This window comes from Cornus florida, unplaced genomic scaffold (assembly GCF_030987335.1).
Source record: "Cornus florida cultivar Cherokee Brave unplaced genomic scaffold, ASM3098733v1 CherokeeBrave_3.0.0_Hap2_Chr06, whole genome shotgun sequence".
Classification (NCBI taxonomy): domain Eukaryota; kingdom Viridiplantae; phylum Streptophyta; class Magnoliopsida; order Cornales; family Cornaceae; genus Cornus; species Cornus florida.
In genome coordinates this window covers 20,941,829-20,958,303 of record NW_026775576.1, presented here as the reverse complement: position 1 = coordinate 20,958,303, position 16,475 = coordinate 20,941,829, and the positions used below count along the sequence as shown (strand labels likewise).

Below are 16,475 nucleotides of genomic sequence, written 5' to 3'. Positions count from 1 at the left end.
GGGAAAGCAACCAATTGTCTACACTAGGAGGGCAAAACAAGTCATTGACTCACCCCAGGACCAAGAAGTCTCCCTCGATCCAGGTAGTTCCTTAGTTGACATTGATACTCCTGATTCTTTTCCCAATAGAATTCTTGTTGATCTTGATGTCCCTATTGCCTATTGTAAGGGTGTTCGTAGTTGTACAAAACATCCCATATATCTTATGATGCCTTATCTCTAACATATCGTGCTTTTACTTTGTGTATCTCCTCTGTATCTGTTCCTTCTAATGTTTCAAATGCTTTCAGTCAAACTCCATGGAAGGAAGCCATGCTTGAAGAGATGAAGTCCCTTGAGAAGAATGGTACTTGGGATAATGTTCCATTCCCTAGGGGTAAGAAACCAGTAGGCTGCAAATGGGTCTACACAATAAAGTATCATGTAGACAGAACAATTGAGAGATATAAAGCCCGGTTAGTTGCAAAGGCCTTCACGTAGACTTATAGGATTGATTATCTGGAAGCATTTGCTCTAGTTGCCAAGATGAATTCTATAAGCATCCTTCTTTATTTGGTAGCTAATTTGAATTGGCCTTTACATCAGTTGGATGTAAAGATTGCTTTTCTTCATGGTGACTTGGAGGAAGAGGTGTATATGACTATGCCACTAGGTTTTAAGCTTGCCAATGGTCAGAATTTAGTGTGTAAGCTAAATAAAGCCTTGCATGGGTTGAAGCAGTCGCCACATGCTTGGTTTGAAAGGTTCAGCACTGCTGTGAAAAGAGTAGGGTACACATAGAGTCAGGCAGATCATACTCTGTTCATCAAGAAGCACCAGGGCTGCATCACTGCCCTTATTGTATATGTTGATGATATTGTTATCACTGGAAATGATCCAGAAGAGATTCATCGAATAAAGTCATTCTTAGGGACAGAGTTCAAGTTTAAAGACCTCGGATTATTGAGATACTTTCTTAGCATCAAGGTGTGCAGATTGAAGAAAGGGGTATTCATTTCTCAACAGAAGTATGTGTTAGATTTGTTGGCTGAAACAGGCAAGCTTGGAGTTAGACCTATTGATATTCCCATTGAGCAGAACATAAGCTTAATGATGTAGATGGAGACCCATTTGATGATGTGGGAAGATTTCACTGATTGGTTGGAAAACTGATTTATCTATCTCTCACGCGCCTGAATATTGCCTACGCTATTAGTGTGATTAGTCAGTTTATGCATGCTTCACGTACACCTCACCTTGAGGCAGCTCATCATATTCTTCGTTACCTCAAGGGTTCACCTAGTAAGGGGATATTATTTGGCCGTTATGGCCACTTGCGTATTGTAGCCTGTACTGATGCTGATTGGGCAGGGTCTGTGACAGATCGATGATCTACTTCGGGATATTGCACATTTGTTGGAGGTAATCTTGTTTCATGGCGAAGCAAGAAACAGTCTGTAGTAGCTAGATCTAGTGTATAGGTTGAGTTCAGATCCATGACATATGGAGTTTGTGAGTTGTTATGGCTACGAACGATGTTGGGTGAGTTGGGTTATCCTGTCCGCGAATCAATGAAGTTGTATTGTGACAATAAGGTTGGTATTAGCATTGCCCACAATCCATTTCAACATAACAGGACAAAGCACATTGAAGTTGATCGACACTTCATCAAGGAAAAGCTTCGTCTTGGGCTGATTTGTACTCCATACGTCAACACACATGATGTGACTAAGGGTGAGAGCAAGACTTGCTTGCAAAATATGTTAGTTAAGCTGGACATGATAGATATATTTGCATCAGCTTGAGGGAGAGTGTTGTCAGGGGTTATTTGTTATTACTTATATAATATTGGGGGTTATATGTAATTTCTAAAACTTGTTAGTAATAAATAAAATGTGGTGGAAGGATGAAAGTATTCTTTTCATTCTTTCTCTCCTTCCCCATCTCTCTCTCTTTTTCTCTCATCCCCTTTCTTTTCTTCTTCTTCTTCTTCTTCTTCTTCTTATACTTTACTCTTGATTTGATTATATCTTAAAGTCAACAGTTTTTTTGTATCCAAAGACCCATGCTCATGTTCATCTCCCAAGTTTTTAAAGATTTTTTGTGTGGATGTTGTATTTTGTCCATGTCTTGCGCTTGTATCCGTGATTCTTAGTCATAAAACATGAGTCCTTTTTTAGAGCTTGACTGATGGAAGCGTGCACCTAATGAGGCATCCTTTTTGAAGGGCGAGCATCATAAAGCATTTTCATGAATACAAGTGGTTTATAGAAACAAAAGAAATGAAAAAAAGAAAAAGGTGAAAATGTATTACTTACATTTCCTGAACTTGTAACTTGTAAGTTTCAGGTAGTTGCTCTTGAAGGCCTCACAACTGAATATTAAGCTTTTGAGGATAGTATAGCTAGAAATCCTTCTCATCTTCGTGATCTCTTTTTACTATTCTTTCTTCTTTTTCCTTTTCTGTTTTCCTTTTAGGAGACAGACTGAAGATTTGAAAAAATAATCTTATATGATTAATTGTGGAGACTATTTCAAACGTGGCTGATTATTGGTCTTTCTAAGGGCCATGTGACTTGTCCATTGCATGCAGTTGGGCAAAAGTTGTATCAAAGTAATTCTTTGCTTATTGTCTCTTGTTGAATGAAATAATACGTAGCAAGTTTGTTAACCCAATGTCAAGGATTTGATTGGAAGGAAAGTAATCCTTTGCTTCTCAACAACAATAAAATAAAGTAAGATACCATTTACATTTTCTGGAGATGAGCATATAAATACTGCTGGCCTTGGAATAAAGGATAGGCTTAATGGCCCTTGGTTCCTTGGGCTTGTTTTATTTTCTGTAGGCATCGTGGTATTTGTTTTAGATGAATTATTTTGTCGTTGACTTGTGACACTGAAAATCAAATTCTTCATCTAGCCTTGCTCAAACTTTCACTACTTTTCGAACCTTGTGAGGCATGAGGTGACACTAAGAAATCATCTTGAAGATTGTATGGCTTTCCTCCCCCCCTCCTCCCATTCGCACACCTTACCTCAAATATGTTGACCATTTTCCCAATAATATCAGCTATGTCAATTATGAGACGGCTTGGCTTGCTATACAAAAGGAATATCAGGCACTTTAGATGAAAAAAATATCAATTTATCTACCTTCTTTAATTTTCATTTCTGACGACAATTTTATATATTTGGTCTTGTTTCCTACCTTTTTTGCTCATGTAATGTTATGTTGTTTTCCAAGCAATGTGAGTAATAAAATAATTCTAGATTTTTGCTTGCTTCCAATTTTGATTAGACCTTTAATTGGTTCTTTAAAACTTCCAAATACGAAAGAAGTAATGGTGAGATTGACTATTATCTGAGCTTTGGTGAACATTGCAATGGGAAACAAGAACAACACATCCATATCACAAAATATATCGTGATGATGTTCGGAAATTATTTGAGATTAGATTAGTAATCAACATAGAAAAATTGGAGTAAAACTTATTAGTGATTATAGTAGAGTAGGCTTGGGTTATGGACATATGAAAGTTAGGTCATAGATGCATCAATTACTTCATCTTATGTTAGTTTTAGTTTGCCTCTTTGTCTCTTATCTTTTATTTTGGCTAATGAATTATATACAATAGGAGAAATAACTTGTAATATAGATAAGAGTGGAAGGAAAACTGTCAACCCCATTAAGTTGGGATGAAAACAAGGAAGATGATAATGATGAAAATGACATTGCTTAATATATTTAGGAATCTTAAGGCTAACTCATAATATCTGCATATGTGGACTTGTGTCCCATTTATTTCTGTACTAGCTATGTCGCCATGCGCTTCATAAGGAGTGAAATAACAGGGACTGGCATGGCATGACATCATTTTAAGCATGCATGTGTTGGACATTGCTTTTATCATGCAGATTATCCATATTCATATTCACCAATGGGAGCAATAGAATCGTAGTTGACCACTTTTTTATGGATATTTCTGTGTGAGTGAAGTAAATATTTCAACATATGCTATTTTGCGTAGGGATTTGATGTTTTTTTTTCTTTCTCCTAGTTTAAAAGTCACACACCCGTTTTACCCCTATGGGGACTTGAACTCTAGATCTACTTTGGAAGGTGAGGAAGTACCACTAGGCTATAGCCCTCGTTCAGGGATTTTAATTACCCTTAGATCCTGACATGGTAAAATTAGATAGCTTGAAACCCCCTGTATCTCCCGTCTTTAAGTTTATGGGTAAAATGAGTCAGCCATTTGGACAGACATTAATACCTGTCAGACATAACATAGACCTTCTGCAAGGTCTTATCACGCGATAAGAAATGGTGGATGTAATGGAAGCTCCTCATGCTGTACGCATTAATTGTAAACAATCGTTTATTACTAGAAATATACTTCACTATATGTCTTAATTCTTTTCTCCTGAATTTTCATGTGAGAATTCTCAATTTATGTGACCTGAAGTGACTACAACTATGTGCAGCAAACATAAAATGACTTTAGGAGCTGTTAAAAGTCTGACTCCTACCCTATGTGCTGTCTTATATTTCCAGGATGGCATATTTTTCCTTCTATTCAAGAATTATATCTTCTAACCTGATTTGTGAGTAGAAGCCTCATTTTGTTTCAGGCCATATCTTTGAAGGAAACTCAGTTAGTAGGTAATGTTGCTTTAGATCTTGAGGAAGGCAGAGAAGATGCTTCTAGTCCAGTTCGGATTGTGCCTCCGAAGGAGGAAGTTACAGGAAAATCAAATGAAAATGAAGACTTACATCTGAATGCCCTCAAACTTCATGGGAATGAAGTATCACAAGTTCATGAAGGCAGTCAAGAAGACATACCTATTGGTAATGAGCCAGCTAATTTTCAAGATTCTTTGACTAGGGGAACTTGGAATGAAAATAATATGCTCCAAAGCTTGAATGGAGTATCCTCTTATGAGGACTTCCTGGAACATCTAGATCAACAGCTCTACAAAATTGAAGGAGAGCTTCTTGCAGTTTTAAGGATATCAACCTTGGTGATGGAAGGTGAGGAGAAGCCAAAAAATTCGAAGGTGCAGCAAACAGTAGAAATCCTTGAGGGCGTTCGTCAGATTCGAGTGAGGTAGTGTGAAAACAAACATAGAATTGGTGAATATTTCAACTTCTCCCCTTTGCAGGATCTCTGAAACAATTATTATTCTTACAGACACTCTCTTGTTTTCCCAGTATTGAGGATCCAAATATTTTATGTTTGCAGAATTGCTAGCATCATGGAGACAAGAGTGGGGATTATATAAACCTTCGTTCTGATGTATTCAGTCTCCCTCTGGCAGGTGAGGATATGAGTTTCTGCATGAGAAAGTAAGATTCAATTTTTTTTTTCCCTAAATAAAGTAAGATTCAAATTCAGTGCTATAGGAGGTGATATTTCATTCTGAACTGAAGAAAACTGAGTTTTTTTTGAGTTACTGAGTAAAAAAAGAATTAAAAATGAAAGCTAGTGATGAATGAGAAAAGTTCACTCTCTTGTTTTTTTACCATCGTAGTATTTTTAGGGAAAAGGTCAGGGTGTTTGTGTTTCATCATATCTGCTGGAATTGTTGGTGTATGTTTTTTTTTTTTGGTTACTTTAAAGTCCCCTAAATGGTTACGAGCTATAGGGGATATTAATTAACTTGCTAGTCTTTTGTTATAGTTTTTGAGATAAAAGAGAATATACTTTCTAAAATGACTTTATCTTCTAAACTATTTTGGTAGACTGGTAATTGGTTGTGCTCATCTACAAGCTTGCCACTTAATCATTGGGATTTGGCTAAATAGAAAAGTATGCAAAGGAAAAAATTGAATCTTTTCAGTTTTAAACCAAAAGACAAACATGACATGTTTCAAGCCCATTTGAGCTTCTGCCTTTCTCATAGCAAGCCAATTGCTACTCCTTACATACCTTAGTTGTGATGCTTAACTTGTGTTATCTGTTGTCTATTGGTAAAAGGTAGTGGGCATTCTTTTAAAGTAATCAATCTTGTTAGATGGGACTGTGTAGAAACATTTGCCCATTGACTGAAATTACCAAATAATGTACAGCTTGCATATTGACAAACACACACACACACACTAACAATGTCACCATTGGATTACTAGTCTTGTTATTGTGTCCAAGATTGTTCAACTGTTAGGTTTACCATGTAGAGACAGATTTGTTTAATTGCTTCTCATTTTGATAAATGGTCCAATCTGGTAGGTGGTCCAATATGACATTTTTTTGGCATTATACTTTTCAATGGCCTCAATAATTTTTGGACTCTTCTCCTTGTTACCCTAATGTTTTGTATATATATTTTTAATGATTGACCTTCATCTAGGTACTGTTATTTTCTTGTTTGTTTTGTAATTTAAATAATTTTTTCTTTTGTTTGCCAATTATGTATGGTATTGTGATGTATGTGCCACTTATTAATGATATATTATGAGAAGCTTAGTATGTGCCATCTTTCCCTTTTTCTTTGGAATTATCCTGGGATCATCATCTGCAAACTGGTGCAGTATGGCCATCAGAACCTTTTCCAGTTGCTTCTTTTCAATTGTTATTGTTGTGTTCCCGTAGACGAGTTATTTTCAATTATTTTATTTAACTAGTATATATAGTAAAGACTGGTTCAAAGTAGTAAGTATAACATAGACCCATGAAACCAAGGGCTGTTGCCTAGTTCAACAGTTTTAGGCTTCAATATCAGTGCCATTTGTGCGATTTTGAGCATCAAAGCTTCCACTTTCTGAAATACAAAAGGAAGGTTAGGTCTGTATCGAGTCCTCCCTCCCCAGGACCCTACTGTAGCAGGACCAGAATTGGGTGATGTTTCTTTATAGAGTCATGAAACCATAAATTATAGTTTATCCTTTACATTTAGTAAAGTAAGGAATCCATAACGCTATGAGATTTGGACAGGTAAGACTTGTAGAATTGCTTTACATGAGCTAAGCAGATACTAGAAACAATGTAATCCAACTCCGCAAATAAGTCACCAGACCCTTGAGCTTTTCAATGACGAAGATCTGAGAAGCAGCACAATTTTACATGCGTATCAGCACAGAGCATCCATAACACAATATGTTGATAACTATTCTCTTTCGACGGGACGATTGCAACTTGTTCCATGTCAGGAATCTTTCTTTCTTCTCTTTTAGGACAAAGAAAGAAAAAAAGAAAAGAAAAGGGAGTGTTGTGATGTTAAGAGTTACGACATGTTTACCATTCCCTGTTGTATTTTGAGCATTGTTTGGTTTCTTTTTAAATGTTGTCAACTTGAAATTGAATTACTCATTTTTTTTATATATATCAAGTCTTTTTGGTAATTGGTGCTATTATGTTATGTTGGCATACTTGTTAGGAGGCATGTTCTAGCAATATACCAGCAGTGCTAGGATTCCATGTGACTGAAAATTCTCACTAAAATCAAGAGCAGAAATTGAATTGTACCTTTTTGAGATAGCTTCTCAGCCTTCTGTACATTATAGACCTATAATATACAGTATGCATTAGCAAATTGATGGAAATTTACCTCGTCCCTGACCACACATAACGAGTAGTACTGGAGTAACACCCAAAGTTTACTGGGGATTCCTTTTTTTTCTTTTCTTTTCTTATTTTTTTTTTTTTTTTTTTTGTCTGTAAATGAGTTGATTTCATTCCAAAGATAAGCATTCAGTAAATGAACTATAGTGAGGGCATACCCTCACTGTGACAAGACCTCAAAATTAATTGAAAAAGACCACTTCCTATAAACATGGAAGTGAGTGTAAAACACGAAAATCACAAGTCTAATACTGATTACAAAGATCATCAATGGAAGGAATAGCAGCTACTTCCATCACCTCAAAGACAACTAATCTGGTTATGCCAACAGCACACCTATATTACCCCTTGATGCAATCTTGATTTCCTTTCTCTCCAGATAGCCCAGATAGAGGTAGAAACAATAATGGGAAACAATTTTGAAGCTGGGGATTGCTTTTTATATGAAAGAAGTTGCAAATAATAACTCCAGTTAGTGCAGCCATTTTGACTGGTTTTTGAAGAGATTAACAGTTAGGATAGCATCTTGTCCCCTCTTCTATTCTTCTATATTTTAGAAACAGAAGGTATTTTCATGTTTCTTCGTTTCTGTAGTCTGTGGAGGGTTCCATCTCCAAGGCACGAGATCTCGACAACTTGGCATTTTCCTTTCCAATAAGGAAGATAGCTTTGGATCAATCAGTGTCACTTTCCATGAGATCTGCAACAGTAATTTTACCATGGTTGCTGTTATCTAACATATCAAACTGGTTGCATATTTGCAAGATGTCCTTGTCTGATACTTTCCCCATTTCCTTAAGCTTGTAAATGACGTATTCAGATTTACTGCACCCATAAGGAAATTAGTAGGGAAAGATGATTGTGCTTCAAATAAGAGAATAGTTAGAGAAGATGATGATGATTTATAAAACCTTGATGATGCTCCCACCAAAAAAAAAAAAAAAAAAAAAAATTATTACAAATCAGAGAATAGGATATCCCACTAGTAACCTCTTGTTACTGAACTTCCCAGATAGCTAAATGTTGGAGAATATTATAGGAGTGATTTTAGCCTATGATAGAATATTGATTGGAGTGATTTATGGGATTGATTTTAGGAATCCTCCATCAATGTATTTTCCATATTTATAACTTGAATTCTTTCACCTATAAATAGAGGTGCTTATTGTAAACAATCTGAAGGGAGAACGTAATAAAATTGATGTAGCCCCTTTGGGTTTTGTGTGTCGTGGTGGACGTAGGCCATAGTGGCCGAACCACATTGTAACCTTGTGTTCTTCATGTTCATTTTCTTTCTTCAATTCTTATATCTTTCGACATGGTATCAGAGTAGGTTTATCATACCCTACTCTATACTCTACTCGCCTTGGATCTTCGAATCAATTTGTCTTGGATCTTCAGATCAAGTCATCTTGGATCTCCAGATTAACTTGTCTTAGGCTCTCGACAACTCCATATTTAGTTTCAAGTTAGACACTTGAGTTAAAATCTTCGTGTACCAATTGGTGAGGGGGGGGGGGGAGTATGGGATTGATTTTAGGAATCCTGCATCAATGTATTTTCCATATTTATCACTTGTATTATTTCACCTATAAATAAAGGTGCTCATTGTAAACAATCTGAAAAAAGAACCAACAGGCCAGTGGCCTAGCAGTACCAAGCCCCTACTTCTCAAAGAGAGGTCAGGGGTTCGAGTGTGTGTGAGTACCCAACTAGGAAAAAAATAAACAATCTGAAAAGAGAATATAATAAAAGTGATGTAGCCTTTTGGGCTGTGTGTCGTTGACGTAGGCCGTAGTGGCCAAACCGTTTAATTTCTCTCTTTAATTTTTATATCTTTCAACACTGAAATTCCATCTTAGATTGGTCTCGCCAAATAAAATCAGGTGGCCTATTTTATTGAAATTTGGAGAATATAAGGCTAGAGCTGTGTGGACCATATGTCTTGTAAACTAATTTTCTAGTAGAACTGCTTCACTTGAAACCCCATTTCCAACAAATTTGTGTGATTTATCAAACTAACAGATTCATTTGTTGATGATATCAATCAAGGAACCTTATCTTCTACATATCTATACATTTTAACTCTATAATTGATCCCTGATAAAACCATATCATAACAGAGATCTCTTTTCTCCCATCGCCAAATACCTTGCTAATTATTACTTGATTTCCCTGTGTCCTCAAGTTCCACATATGGATTCGATTAGAACCGTTGCTTCTGAAATCCGATATTTAATTTTCCAAGCTATTTATGATCAGTCCTCCTACACGAATGAAGGTCCAAGGAGCTCCTTAAACAAATTTATTTTTCATAAGAAAGTAGCTTTTGAGAGCTCTGATCCAGGAGCAAGATACTGTCCTAAAATTATTGTACCACTGATAAGTATTATCCAGTGCAGGGTGTCTATTTTTGCTGCTGTATGTATCAATGCCACAAACTTCTTCAAGCTTGTAGCAGTTCTGCAGTCTTTACAGTGTTCTAAAGAAGAAGATTTTACCAAGCTAAAGTTGGTATTATTACGTATCATACAAAAGTGTTATCCCTGTCCCCATCTTGTCACAGTTTCTTTCAGCTTGCTTATTTATTTATTTTGTATATGTCTGTTTTAGAGTCCGTCTCTTTTTACTATCATTGGAGGATTCTGAGGATGTTTTTGTTTGTCCAATAAGAACATTACCTAGTGTACATTGTTTGTCAATGACTGTATATTTTCAGTTAGTATTCCCTTTTTCCCTTACTTGTTAATAATACATAAATAAGATATTTTGGAAGTTTTCTAGATGGAGATCTGTCTCAGCCTTCTTAAATACGTTTTCTCCTTTCCATGAACTCTGCCCATTTCCCTGATTTGTGATTTTCACTTGTGCTGAAGCGTTAATCAGCATCCTCATTTGAATTCAACTATTTCCTTCACTTCTCTTTATTTGATTAATCAAGCACAATCAATTATCTTTGAGTTTATACTCATTATCCTAAGAATTTATAGCAACTGTAATAATTGTTTCGGTCATCTGTGGCATCATTAGTTATCTTTGTTTATTTATTTTTTTCCTATTTTTGTGTTGTTTTGATAAAAAAATTTCTTCTGTAAGTTTCATTTTATTTGTCAAGACAGACATCCATAATCCATTTCTTGTAACTCGCTCACCTCTTTGTGGTGTATTATACCCTCTTGTAGCACCTTCCATAAGTAATTCTCTGATTTTTATGTATATCATTCTTTAATTGTTCCACATGCATCTACAGATAGATGTAACTCCATAATTGTTTTGTATCCAAAAACATGTGCATAAAAAGCCACATTTCATAAACTTAGAAAATTGCGACACTTTGTTGCCCCTTGTCCACAAAAGAAATTAAAATCTCGTGTCTTTCTTCCCAAATTGCTTTAAATGTCTAGGCTCTGAGCAATTATATTTTGCATTTTGTACCCCAAAGCGTTTAAATATGTGTACGTGTGCATGTGCATGTGCATATCTTTACATTTCTTCTGTGATAAAAAGTGACCAGCCCCTAATTTTTTATCATTGGCACGTCTAGATTATTGTATATGTTTTAGATGAATTGGAAGCAATTATAAATGCAGAGGGATAGAACAAAAAGCTAAACTATGCAAGGGTACTAAGTAGGAATCTCTATGTTGACTTGTAAGTAATAAATATATGTGATAAAACATATGTTTAGATGCCATGTGTAAGGTAATATCATACACACCTGATGACTCCATCATGGTCAAGATCTGCAGCCACTAAATCCCCTAGTGTCATCTTCCTCTGAAGAACCCATTTGGCAATCTTACGGTTACGCTTGTCAATCCTTAGCTCAGTCAGATACAGAAAGGCCCTCGCAACAGCTAGTGTGCTTACTAATAGCCAAACTATAGCAAAACACCTGCCCACTAGCGTAGAGAAGGCATAATCCCCATAACCCACTGTGGTCACAGACGTTACGGATAGATAAAAACTATCAACCCAACTCATTCCCTCTAAATAATGCACTGTAATTGTCCCTATTGCAATGCAACTGATCACAACTGCCAAAGCCAGCCCTACTTTCATTCTTATCCTCATTCGCCCCTTTGCAGTATCTATCATATATGTTCGAACCATATTTAATCGATTCTCATCAACAGTGCTCAACAATACTGTCTCTTGTCTGTCCAGAACATATGTAACCAACCCATTAAGCAATATATCGATAAACCCGAAACCAACTAAGATGAAGGCACATGTAAATAGCTTTGTGAATGTTGTGTCTGGGACAATATCACCGTAGCCAATGGTACAAAGACTGACCACACTGAAGTACAGGGCATCCACCGGCTTTACTGTTTCAGTGCCTTTGAAACTTCCACTTTTCATTAAATATACTGTGGTGCCAATTATGGAATATATGACAATACCGATGAAAGCTTGCCTGACGACTACAGGTGTTGATTTTCTTGCAGGTCTTGGGTCCAAAGAATCCTGAAAGGCTTCCTTCACGTCCGTTATAATGGAAGGTGCCGAGTTTGACCTCCGGGAGAGTCTATTCTTTTTGTTTAAATTGGCTACTAGGTTTATGAAAGAAGAATTGGGTGTTGTGATGATGGGAATTATGCTGTCGTTGATGAGATGAGCGGTGGACGTATTGATGTCGAGGAAACCAGAGGGGAATTCTTTCTTTAATGGCGATTTGTTGGATGCTTCTGCTGCTGCTGCTGCTGCCGTCTTGGGGAGAAGAGGTTCATCCATGGTGATGAATCTGCATTATATGAAATAGATATATGTATGGCTTCTGCTGCTGTGGTGTTTTCTTTGTTTTTTTTCTGGTGCAAAGATTTCGGAGAGGACATGTGAAGTGCAACTATAAGTCAATGCACTGAATTATAGTTTTGATCATATAGTTTGTTCATCTAAGAGTCAAATAGGGGCCAATTTTTGTGCATTACTGCTTCCAACCGTCGCAGGCTGTAGACTGGTTGTTGAGAGCTGTTTTTACAATTATGGATAGTATAACTATACTAGTTTCTTTGTTTAAATGCAACCCTTGCTTTTTCCGTAAAGGTCCATCCTCTATTGATTTTGCAGTTGTCATTATTATTTAATTTAATTTAATTTTATACTTCCTCTGTTCCACAAAAAAATGTCCACATTTCCAGTTTTAGTCCCAAAATAGATGTCACAAATTGAACAGTCAATTTACTTTTTTTTTTTGGGGGCTAAACCATCACGTTATTGTGAACCAATTATGGATAAATTGATAATTCATCTACTACTAATACAATAAAAAATAATAATAATAATAATAAAATAAAATAAAATAAAACCTAATAAAAGATATCACCTTAAAAAATTAGATTTTTGAAAAGGGATAGTTTTATATGAGGCGGAAGAAATATTTATTTATTATTATTTTTTTAAAAGCAAGCGTACACACTTCGCATTAGGGATGGCAACGGGGCGGGTTTGGAGCTGGTTTCCCTAATCCCGTCCCACCCTTTTTATTTTTTGTCAAGTCCATGCCCGCCCTGAGACCCTCGACGGGTTGGATTTTCATGTTCAGCCCCGCTCCGTTGGGAAATACTGTGCCCTATGCCCGCCCCGTTAATAAATTTTTTTCTCCTACTTTTTGGAACTTAAACTCCTCCTATTTGAATGTGGAAAGCCTGGGAATGGCACAACATAAATGAAATTATGTATCCCAACAAAAATAAAAAAAATAACATGCACATAACATAATTCAGAGAACATAATAAACAAAAATAAAAGTAAATTTAATACCAAGTTTTTATATATATATATAAAATATAGTTATATACTTAGCGGGGCGGGGCTCCTAGGATATGTATATTGAACCCTTACTCGCCCCGTGATTCGCGACGGGTACAAAATTTGTATTCATTTTCGCCCCAACGGTATAAAAAATGTTTCCATATCCATTATTAATGGGACGGTAAAAATTAACATCCCTACTTCGCATGTTCATGTTCACGTTCATTTGAAAAAACGAGGCTTGATTACCGGGCTAGAAGGTGTCATATAAATAAATAGATAGCAAAGTCAACTCTTTAAGAAAAAAAATGATTCGTGGGTAATTAAATATAGAATAAAAGTAAGTGCGATCATCATCAGTAATCCAAAGATGACGTTGAAATATAGTTCTAAACACGAATTCATTTATGATGAGCAAGTAAACAAAAGTGAAGTGAGTGTAAGAGTTACTGGCAATAATCATAATAATAATATGTATCCCGTAGAGTTGTTGTACTAATTTTTTTTAAAAATAATTTTTACACCTTATGAGTTATTTTTACACCTTAGCTTAATTTGTATAAATTGTTATTTATTATTATTATTTTATATATCCAACCAACAAATTCACACACCAATTCGGGAAAAAATTGAAGAAAAAAACTCACACCCCCACATTGTATTTTTTATAAGGATTTGAATTCTTGATATTCTAATTTGAAAGGATATGAATTACTGCTGCTGCTGTCACTAGTAATTTGTATAAATTATGTAATTTATATACGTGAATTGACAAAAAATAATCTCATTTCATGCGTTTGTTTGGGTGTAAAATATTTTTTAGAAAATATTTTTTTATTTTTTGGTATTTGGTTGTTGTAAAATATTTACGGAGAAAAACATATATTAAAATTTAACAAATATAACTTACCCATCAATTTTCAGTAAGTTATTTTATATGTCCTGTTCGATGAACTCGACCTCAACATCGACCTAAATTTCTGCCAAATACCGAATAAGTAAAAATAAAAAAATATTTTATTAGAAAAAGTAAAATCTTTTCTGAAGATAATATTTTACGTCGAAACAAAAGCAGCTTAATTTGCAAAGCATAAAAACTTATTAGTTCCCTCTTGGACCCTAAACCTCCAATACAATTTAAGATTTTTCTACTACTACTAATAATTCTAATTTAAAAAGTAATAACCTCTAAACTCCCTGTTAACTTTTAGTATCCTAATTCCTAATGACAAATATTACTTTTAAAACTGAAACTCGGTTTGTTTCGAGGCAAACATTTTCCTTACGTTTTACAAGTAGAATAAGGCTCTGTTTTATTTGGATGCAGGGGTCTTGTTTATTTGGATGTAAAATATATTTTTGTAATTTTTGGCGTTTGAATGTCGTAAAATATTTATGAAAATAAAAATATTAAAATTTAATAAAAATAATTTATTGATCAATTTTCGATAAGTTATTTTATATGCCCTACCCAGATAGACTCGACCTAAATCTTTGTCAAACATTGAAGAATAAAAATAAAAATATATATTTTTGAAAAAAAATATTTTGTAAAAAAAATATTGTACTTCAAAACAAATGGACCTAAATATAAAATAATTTTCATTTTTATGTTCAGGTGTTGGGTTCAAGTTTTAAAATACTTTTTTGACATTTAGATGTCCTAATATCATTTTGAAGATGCATGAAAATTAAAATTGAAATGACCACAGTACCATTGGAGAGTCTACTTCCCACGACTAAGACCATCTCCAATGCTAAAAGTCATTTTCACGTGCCAAATCTATATTTTGACAGGTGCTACAGTGTCAAAATGCTACATTTTACCAATTCTGCTCTAATGGTGAATTTCATGCAAAATGCTATTTTTTGACATAACCACCATTCTTTTTCAACTACCATTCCCACTATTTATATTTGTATCAGTAATATTAATATTAGACACATTTCAAGTCAAGTTGTAGACATTAGAAGGAAACTAAATTAAATCTAATTAAAAAGAAGCAAAAATCTAAAATATCTGGTCCAAAAAGGACCAAAAAAAACAAAAAAATAAATTTATTATTATTTTTTTTACCACTATTTGTGAATTAATTTTTTTGTATAATATATTTTTTTCTTTTTCGAAAATTTATATATATTATATATATATATGTATATTATATATATTTGATTATATTATTATTAAAAATATATATATTTTTAGGGCAAATCATTTCAGCCTAATTGCCTCTATCTCTATTCTCGTTCTCAACTCTGAGAACTTGCCCTCTCCCCCTCTCTCTCTCTCTCTCTCTCTCTCTCTCTCTCTCTCTCTCTCTGCAACTGCAAACTACAAAATCTACAAGAATCAGAAGTTCAAAACCCACATATTTCAGTTTATCTATCTGTCTGCAAGAATCCAAAGTTCAAAACCAATTACCTATATCAAAACCCATATCGGAGTATCATTTCAGATTGTTCAAAAAATCAAAACCCATATCGGAGTATCATTTCAGATTGTTCAAAAAATCAAAACCCATATCTTTTAGTTTCCATCGTTCGCTGTTCCAGTTCGGGTTCACTGTTCGCAAGCTTCAGCCGCTATCTCTCAACTCTCAAGCTTCCCCCCCTCCTCGCAACTGCTAACTTGTATGTATGGGTTTTGCTTTAATTTTTTTTTCTTTCTAAATCAACTAATCTAGGTCTGTAATTCTTGATTTTGTGTGTGTCTATATATATATATATATCAAGGTCTGTAATTCTTGTTTTGTAATCAAAAGTTCAAAACCCATATATTTCTGTTAAATGTGATACAAAATATAGAAATAGCTATTGCTATTTGTTTTGCTAAATTTGGCATAAAAAATGGCAAAGGTAAATTTTGGCAGCTAATATAGCAGCCCATTAGATAGATCAATTTTAATCCATCTGTTATATTTTGAATTGACAACCAATATAGTAACCCCATTGGAGATGCTCTAAGAAGTTGATCCAGACATCAATCAACGCTGTACAATTGAGTTTAAAATGATAAAAAAGTGAAATGAATATATATATATATATATATATATATATGGGTTAAGTGCACAATACACCCCTATATTATGTTTACAGCGCATATCACACCTCTCACGTGCAAAAAACACTCCTAAAGTATCAATTTTGTGCAAATAAGTCCATCGGACACATTTAAATTAT

At 34.7% G+C, this 16,475-nt stretch overlaps 2 protein-coding genes across 6 annotated transcripts in view; one reads left to right on the top strand and one right to left on the bottom strand.

Moving 5' to 3' along the window:
• LOC132311166 (uncharacterized) overlaps nucleotides 1–12,127 on the top strand; it is a 35,469-nt gene extending 23,342 nt beyond the window's left edge. The window contains exons 3-5 of one of the 5 annotated variants that reach the window (XR_009482871.1): nucleotides 4,612–5,087; nucleotides 5,223–5,326; nucleotides 11,990–12,119. Coding sequence is in view for 4 of the 5 variants with exons in the window: in XM_059808930.1 (XP_059664913.1) it covers nucleotides 4,612–5,087; nucleotides 5,223–5,262 (516 nt within the window). In the remaining variant the exon portion in view is untranslated. Of the gene's footprint in view, nucleotides 1–4,611; nucleotides 5,114–5,222; nucleotides 5,327–6,911; nucleotides 7,615–9,940; nucleotides 11,264–11,989 lie in introns of those variants that run through there. The other 4 variants (XM_059808930.1, XM_059808931.1, XM_059808932.1 and 1 more) reach the window with 4 other exon arrangements.
• LOC132311165 (two-pore potassium channel 3-like) lies at nucleotides 7,725–12,522 on the bottom strand. The gene is made up of 2 exons (XM_059808929.1): nucleotides 11,257–12,522; nucleotides 7,725–8,363 (listed from the first exon to the last, which is right to left on the bottom strand). Exons 1-2 carry the CDS (start codon nucleotides 12,273–12,275, stop codon nucleotides 8,213–8,215), a joined length of 1,170 nt encoding a protein of 389 aa, XP_059664912.1. The 5' UTR covers nucleotides 12,276–12,522; the 3' UTR covers nucleotides 7,725–8,212.
• Between the last annotated feature and the right edge of the window lie 3,953 nt (nucleotides 12,523–16,475).

Coding starts and splice junctions, on each gene's coding strand:
- LOC132311165 (XM_059808929.1), bottom strand. CDS start 12,275: ATGGATGAACCTCTTCTCCCCAAGACGGCAGCAGCAGCAGCAGCAGAA. Junction 8,364..11,256: donor GACCATGATGGAGTCATCAG/GTGTGTATGATA, acceptor TTATGGGTGCAG/TAAATCTGAATACGTCATTT.